This window comes from Argentina silus (assembly GCF_951799395.1).
Source record: "Argentina silus genome assembly, chromosome: 16".
Taxonomy (NCBI): Eukaryota; Metazoa; Chordata; class Actinopteri; order Argentiniformes; family Argentinidae; genus Argentina; species Argentina silus.
Genome location: NC_139670.1, coordinates 628291 through 636438, shown reverse-complemented (window position 1 = coordinate 636438; position 8148 = coordinate 628291). Strand labels below are relative to the sequence as shown.

Sequence of the window (8148 nt, the reverse complement as noted above, 5' to 3'; positions counted from 1 at the left end):
AGACAAACACAACAACAGTTCATCAGACACCATCAACCAATCACACAGGATCAGGATCCACATAGATTACATCAGAGTTATTTTATAATTATATATTTAAATAACATCTGATGGTTACTTACTCATGTTCCTCTTTTATGTCACACATGGTCACACTGGATAGAGAGAGAGAGAGAGAGAGAGAGAAGAGGGAGAGACAGAGGGAGAGAGAGAGGGAGAGAGGGAGAGACAGAGGGAGAGAGGGAGAGAGGGAGAGACAGAGGGAGAGAGAGAGAGACAGAGAGACAGAGGGAGAGAGAGAGAGACAGAGGGAGAGAGGGAGGGAGAGACAGAGGGAGAGAGGGAGAGACAGAGGGAGAGAGGGAGAGACAGAGGGAGAGAGAGAGGAAGATGGGGAGAGGGAGAAAGGGAGTAAGGGAGAGAGAGAGGGAGGGAGAGACAGAGGGAGAGAGAGATTGCTTGTTGTGTGCATCATCCTTTTCGACTGGGACTATTTTGCAGAGTTGTTGCCTCTGCTAGCTTACAACATTGAAGAAAAGGTGGGGAAGGGAGGGGAGGAGAGGAGAGGAGAGGGGAGGGGAGAGGAGAGGAGAGAATGATCCAGGAATAGCCAGGCCAGGGGACAGAGGGAGAGAGAGACTAGGGCTGGGGGCTCCTATTACCCATCAGGCATCTGCCCACATTCCACCCACTTAATCTAATTTAGGAGAGGGACAGAGGGAGAGAGGGATGGAGAGAGGGAGGGAGAGAGGGAGAGAAGGAGAGAGGGAGAGAGGGATGGAGAGAGGGAGAGAGGGATGGAGAGATAGAGGGAGAGAGATGGAGAAATAGAGAGAGAGGGAGAGAGGGATGGGGAGGTTTAGAAAGAAGGATAGGTTTACAGAGGAAGACAGAGAGTGAGAGAGATGGAGGGATAGAGGGAGAGGGATGGAGGGATAGAGGGAGAGGGATGGAGGGATAGAGGGAGGGATGGAGGGATAGAGGGAGGGATGGAGGGATTTAAACCCACAGGCCACAATTAACACCAGACAAACCAATTACCAACACTTTATCTGCTCTGAGCCGCACTGTCACCTCAAATACACTATGACCTCAGTACACTCCACACACTCCACACACACACACACTCCACACACACATTACAATGTATGGCATTTAGCAGACACCTTTATCCAAAGCGACTTACAACAAATACATTTGTCTCAGTGTATCATCTATCCATCAGTCATCATAAGATAAAGTAATCAATGCTCAGACCTGGGTTAGGGTTAGGGTTAGAGGTTAGGGTTAGGGTTAGGGTTAGAGGTTAGGGGTTAGGGCCATAGGCAGTCACAACGCTAGAAGAAGGAATTTTTTCTTCTTTTTTATTAACAGGAGAGAAACTTGTACAGGGGGGTAGTGGAGGTGAAGAGGTCTCTAGGGTTGGGGTTAGTACAGGGGGGTAGTGGGGGTGAAGAGGTCTTTAGGAGGGAATATTAAGATGTAGCCTGAAGAGATGGGTCTTCAATCTACAGCGGACACACACACACACACACACACACACACACACACACCCACACACACCACACACACACACACACACACACACACACACAGGGGATGCTTCACTGTTTTGAGGCTCACATTGGCTGTTAAATCTAAATCTACCTCCCAGTGGAGGAGCATCTGAACAAACACAACTTCTGGAAACAAACACAGACAGAGGATTGAGGCAGGAATTCATCACATCACATCGCATGCATACAGACAGACAGACAGACAGACAGGCAGGCAGGCAGGCAGGCAGGCAGGCAGGCAGGCAGGCAGGCAGGCAGGCAGGCAGGCAGGCAGGCAGGCAGACAGACAGACAGACAGGCAGGCAGACAGACAATACAACCAAAAACAGCATCTGTGGAGAACACCACTGTTCTACCACACACACACACACACCAGTTGAATGAGCTTGAACAGTAAGTGTGTTGCCAGCGTTACCTGTCCAGGGGAGAGCGTTACCTGTCCAGGGGAGAGCAGCCAGACGCTGGAGATGAGGACGGCAGACAGGCCTTAAATAGGGGCTGAGTGTGTGTGTGAGTGTGTGTGAGTGTGTGGAGAGGGACAGGGGGAGTGTGTGTGTGTGTGTGAGTGTGTGTTTGTGAGTGTGTGTGAGTGGCTTATGGGAGGCTTTTGAGGAGAACAGGGAGTGTCTGATAGGCAGCATAATGAGCCTGAGGATCAGAGATGACATCACTGCTGAAACTAGACCCTGGGACAGCTGACAGACAGACAGACAGAGGGAGGGAGGAGAGGAGAGGAGAGGAGAGAGAGAGGAGAGGGAGAGAGGGAGGAGGAGAGGAGAGGAGAGGAACACACACACACACACACACACCAACCCCACCCACACTCCAAGAGTGACAGATTAAACTTGATAGAATACAATAACTCTATTAGAATCTGTTCTATTAGTTTTATTCAATTCCACACAACAGGCTCCATACACATGAAGGCAACATTACATGACAGACCTGCCCACGTATTCCCCATCTTCTTCCTCTTTTCCTCTCTCTTCTCTTCTTTCTCCTTCTTGTGGAAGACTTGTCCGTCTGGCTGCACCTTCCCTGTGGGCTCGGCCTGCTCAGCCAGTTCCACCCGGGCTTTCATCAGAACCACAGACACTGGATCTGACACATCACATCATCTGACCTTCCACAACACTCACTCCTACTCTGAGGTCATCTATGTGACTGACATGAAATATGTCCTTCTTTAATATAATATATACATTATTTTCTATAATATAGAATAATATAATATAGAATAATATAATATATGTTTAATATGCTATTGGTTGAACTAGAGGAGAACGGCTCTCCTCCCTGTTGGATGACAAGATGGCTGACGAGTCGTCCCAGAATGAAAAGGTAAACACTTCCTAGTATGTAGTGATGGATCCGCCGTGTCCACTACATAGTATGCCAGTATGGACATTGGGAAATGCATTAGTCCAGGTTGAGAGGTTAGGGCTATAGTCTGGGGGCATAGACCAGGGCTATAGTCCAGGTTGAGAGGTTAGGGCTATAGTCTGGGGGCATAGACCAGGGCTATAGTCCAGGTCGAGAGGTTAGGGCTATAGTCTGGGGGCATAGACCAGGGCTATAGTCCAGGTCGAGAGGTTAGGGTTGATCTGAGATTCAAACTCACCTGCTGCAAGATGGCCGCCCATATCTTACTATAGTTGTACGTTTGTCCAAATAAAACAGCACACAGATGTCATTTCAATCTCTTTTTAATAAAAAAAAAAAAAGTGAATTCATTCATATATTTGTGTATATTTCATTGTCGTTTTACTATAAAAATGCTGATTATAATAACAAAGTCACAGAGACAATATGAGATCAGCTGAACAGTGGGGGGGGGGGAGAAGACAGGAGAGGGATGGGGGGGAGAGATCAGCTGAACAGTGGCTGGTCTGGAGAGAAGACAGGAGAGGGATGGGGGGGGGGGGTGGATGGGAGGGGGGGAGAGGGATGGGGAGAGAGAGAGGGATGGAGGGGAGAGAGAGAGGGATGGAGGGGAGAGAGGGGGATGGGGGGGAGAGGGGGAGAGAGAGGGGGATGGGGGGGGGAGGGGGATGGGAGAGAGAGAGGGGATAGAGGAACAGAGAAAGAGAGAGCTGCTGCCAGTAAAAGGCCAGGAGTTTTGCCACAGGTAAAAACACTGGCCACTGAATCAATAAGTCAACATGAACAGGAAGAGAGAGAGAGAGAGAGGGAGAGAGAGAGAGAGGGGGGGAGAGAGAGAGAGGGGGGAGAGAGAGAGAGAGATTCTCTCCAGACCTGCTTGCCTCTGCTCAGGTGTCTCATATTATGACATCATGCTGCATCATCACTGTGTCTGATGATCTAAGACAGGAAGGTTACATCACTTCCTCCTCCCCAGGAAGCAGACACAGAGACACGCCCCCTCAGGCCAGACCAGAACCACTGAATACTGAAACCATACTGGTCATGTCATCTCCATGGTGACCGGGACTGGGATGGAATAGGGCTGAACTGTTCGCGTGGTTGAAATCTAGGATTCAAGTACAATACTGGCCGTGCTCTGGAGATTACATACATGTACATAGCATGTTAGGCTACATGCCAATAGCCTGTTTATGGATCGAGCTGTTCATGTCTGAATCCCTGTCTCTCTACTGTTCATGTCTGAATCCCTGTCTCTCTACTGTTCATGTCTGAATCCCTGTCTCTCTACTGTTCATGTCTGAATGTGTTATTATTGGACACTGATCGTCCTAACTGTCTCACACACACACACACACACACACAGGAATGCAAATTTACGTATACACACACACACACACGCTGAAACATACACATGCAGACAACAATCATGACTATCTATAGCATCCATCCATCCATCCATCCATCCATCCTTCCTTCCTTCCTTCCTTCCTTCCTTCCTTCCTTCAGGTCATGTTAAAATGCCACTGCTTCCCTTGATCACCCCAGTCCCCAATATCCTTTTCACACAACAGAGCCAAGCTGAGCCAAGCTGACGGTTCGGGTCAGGTCAGGTAGGGTCAGGTAGGGGCAGGTAGGGTCAGGTTGTGTCAGGTAGGGTCAGGTAGGGTCAGGTTGGGTCGGGTAGGGTAGGGTCAGGTTGGGTTGGGTCAGGTCAGGTTGGGTCAAGTTGGGTCAGGTCGGGTCAGGTAGGGTCAGGTTGTGTGTAAAGCCCTTTAGTTGTGCTGCTCATCTTCAAGGTTCTGGGTCTGAGCCTGGGGCAGGGTCTGGGTATTGGGCCTGGGTCTGTTCTACAGGTCTTTCTTGCCCTGGGCCTGGGCCTGGGTCGGTTCTGGTCCAGCAGGGTCTCTCTGCTCTGGACAGAGCAGCTGCAGCAGGTCCAGCAGGGCCCGTCTGATCTGACCTCCGAACTTGTGAGAGCCCTGAGAGAGGGAACGAAGGAAGGAGAGAGAGAGAGAGACACTAAAGATCAGTGTGTGTGTGTGTGTGTGTGTGTGTGTGTGTGTGTGTGTGTGTGTGTGTGTGTGTGTTACCCACCGTCTGTGTGCAGGAGTGTTTGCAGGAGATGTGGAAGTTGATCATGTTCTCTCCTACTATGATGTAGGAGACTCCATATCCATCATCTGCCACCTGAGACACACACACACACACACACACACACACACACACACACACACACACACACACACACACACACACACACACACACACACACACACACACACACACACACACACACACACACACATATATTTGTTGGTCTGCATGGATGGTGTTGATGAGAGCAGCCAGTAGAATGCTCAGCTTTGTGACTGAAGCCATTCTGGTCCAAGATGTCTGTCCGTTGGTCGCTACACCGTGTCTAACACTGTGTGAGCAGTAACAGGCGTCCTGTCAGCCAGTGGTTCAGATGTTCTCTCCCTCAGTCATCTCTCACTGTGTGACGTGAAGCTAATCTTGATGTTGTGTTCCACACAGGATCTACTCATCTCATCTCCACAGAATCTTTGAGAGCAGAAGTTGTGAAACAGTGATCTGAAAACTGCTGCTGATGCTAGAATCAGTCCCAGGGTCCAGGGGCTCGTTGGTGACCCAGAGGTGTGAGGGGGGAGGTGTGTGTGTGGGGGGTGGGGGGGTGGGGGGGAGGTGTGTGTGTGGGGGGGGGGGGGGGGGTGGGGGGGGGGAGGTGTGTGTGTGGGGGGGGGTGGGGGGGGAGGTGTGAGGGGACCCAGACCCATGGATTCAGCTTCTTGTTCATGTCTTACTTGACCCAGGCCTTCTCTCTCTCCATACGCTGGTTTTGTGGAGGTCAGGGGGTGGTCATGTTGTTTAATGTCCATCCCACAACCAGCAGAGCCAGAGGCAGACCACGGTTTCAGCTACACCCTACACCCTACTCCCTACACCCTACACCCTACTCCCTACACCCTACTCCCTACACCCTACACCCTACACCCTACACACTACACCCTACACCCTACACCTTACACACTACACCTTACACACTACACCCTTCACCTTACACACTACACACTACACCTTACACACTACACCTTACACACTACACACTACACCCTACTCCCTACACCTTACACCCTACACCCTACACCTTACACACTACACCCTACACCTTACACACTACAGCTTACACACTACACCTTACACCCTACACCCTACACCTTACACCCTACACCCTCCTAGTTGTGTGTGTGTGTGTGTGTGTGTGTGTGTGTGTGTGTAGGGGACTGACCGGGCCGAAGCCGCCTCCACAGGAGATGTATTCAGGGTGGTTGACCAGATCAAACAGCTCCACCTGCTGGACCGGAGTCTGACTGGTAGAGAGACGCCATGGCTCTGACAACACCTGGACACACACACACACACACACACCATAGAGGGATCAACACCTGAACAACACACACAAGCACACACACACACACACACACACACACACACACACACACACACACACACACACCTCTTTGAGGAAGGGGGAGTCCACCCCGAGGTACTGTGAGACGACGTAGAGGCAGAAGAGGTGTCTGTCGATGCCGGCGCCCGTCATGGCGAGGCGGTACAGAGACTGGTGCTTCTCTGCTGCCTGGCGGAGCAGCCGCCTGCACACCTCCCCCTGCTGGAGCACACAGGTACTACATCACACACCTCCCCCTGCTGGAGGACACAGGTACTACATCACACACCTCCCCAGTTGTATACTGTTGTATACTTATGTCAACTTAGATGAAGTGTGTGTGTGGGGGGGGGGGGGTAATATAAAAATGTGTGTGTGTGTGTGTGTGTGTGTGAGCCCCCCTACCTCTCCTCCCTCCAGGGCGGTGACGAAGGCGCAGCTCTGATTGGAGCAGGACCTGACGGTCTCGGTCCGCCCCTCCCTGAACAGCCGGGTCATAGACGCCTCGTAGGTCAGACAGAACACACCCCGCTCCTGGACCAAAACACCAGCTCAAACCTTCACATCTGTGTGTGTGTGTTACCCTGTAGTAGGCCAGCTGCAGAGCCAGCTGTAGTGTGTGTGTGTGTGTGTGTGTGAGAGTGTGTGTGTGTGTGTTACCCTGTAGTGTGTGTGTGTGTGTTACCCTGTAGTAGGCCAGCTGCAGGGCCAGCTGTAGTGTGTGTGTGTGTGTGTGTTACCCTGTAGTAGGCCAGCTGCAGGGCCAGCTGTAGTGTGTGTGTGTGTGTGTGTGTGAGTGTGTGTGTGTGTTACCCTGTAGTGTGTGTGTATGTGTGTGTGTGTTACCCTGTAGTAGGCCAGCTGCAGGGCCAGCTGGATGAAGGCATCAGGACTGATGTGACACTTCTTCATCTTTCCTTTCCCAAAGTCCCTGAAGGACGACACGTGGAAGTCGACATCATCAGCCAGCGCCTGTGCCACTGCCAGGGAGCTGTCTATCTGCTGCTGCACCTGGGGGGTTATGACATCATCAGCCAGCGCCTGGGTACATATGAAGTTGACGGAGGTTCAGGCTGGACGCCACAGCTGTTCTCACGTCCGCATGTCTCAGAGACGAGACTTCAGAGAGAAACACTCCACCATTAAATAGTGTGACACCACTCGCTATGATGTCATCCTACCCTCCACCCCGGCCTCCACCCCAGCCTCCACCCCAGCCATCCAATGACACCAAACCTAATGTATTACCATCACATGAAACAATATTAAACGTACGTTTCCTGACTGAAGTTCTGATGGTTGTAAATCAGGTTTAGTGGACATAACAAAGGGTGTCCCTAAAGGCTCCATTCTTGGTCCAGTTCTTTTTACTATTTATATGAACAATATTGCATCTTCTGTACAAACAGGTGAACATTTCTGAGCTTCAGGCTGTACTTATCTTCAGAAAGCTTGTTAAACTGGTATTTAATGCAAGAAAAAAGGTTCAGATAGATTAATGGATGGATGGACATTAGGATGGATGGACATTAGGATGGATGGATGGATGGACATTAGGATGGATGGATGGATGGATGGAATAGAGGGATAGATATCTGACCTCAGGTGTGATGTCCCAGGTCAGCCTCTGAGGTCGAGGGAGAGAAGAGTCGACCTCTCCTTTACAGTGACCCTCCTCGTTGTACCCCAGCTGGAAACTGTCCGTCGCCAGGACATACTACACACACACACACACAC

General features: G+C 50.8%; 1 protein-coding gene across 2 annotated transcripts in view; it reads right to left on the bottom strand.

Moving 5' to 3' along the window:
• Positions 1 to 3453: 3453 nt before the first annotated feature.
• LOC310817382 (carnitine O-palmitoyltransferase 1, liver isoform-like) overlaps positions 3454 to 8148 on the bottom strand; it is an 18188-nt gene continuing 13493 nt past the window's right edge. The window contains exons 13-19 of one of the 2 annotated variants that reach the window (XM_083687944.1): positions 8012 to 8128; positions 7258 to 7422; positions 6817 to 6945; positions 6478 to 6633; positions 6250 to 6363; positions 5037 to 5129; positions 3454 to 4921 (exon numbers count right to left, since the gene is read on the bottom strand). In XM_083687944.1, the coding sequence (XP_083544070.1) occupies positions 4790 to 4921; positions 5037 to 5129; positions 6250 to 6363; positions 6478 to 6633; positions 6817 to 6945; positions 7258 to 7422; positions 8012 to 8128 (906 nt within the window). In that variant the 3' untranslated portion in view covers positions 3454 to 4789. Of the gene's footprint in view, positions 4922 to 5036; positions 5130 to 6249; positions 6364 to 6477; positions 6634 to 6816; positions 6946 to 7257; positions 7423 to 8011; positions 8129 to 8148 lie in introns of those variants that run through there. The other variant, XM_083687945.1, reaches the window with a different exon arrangement.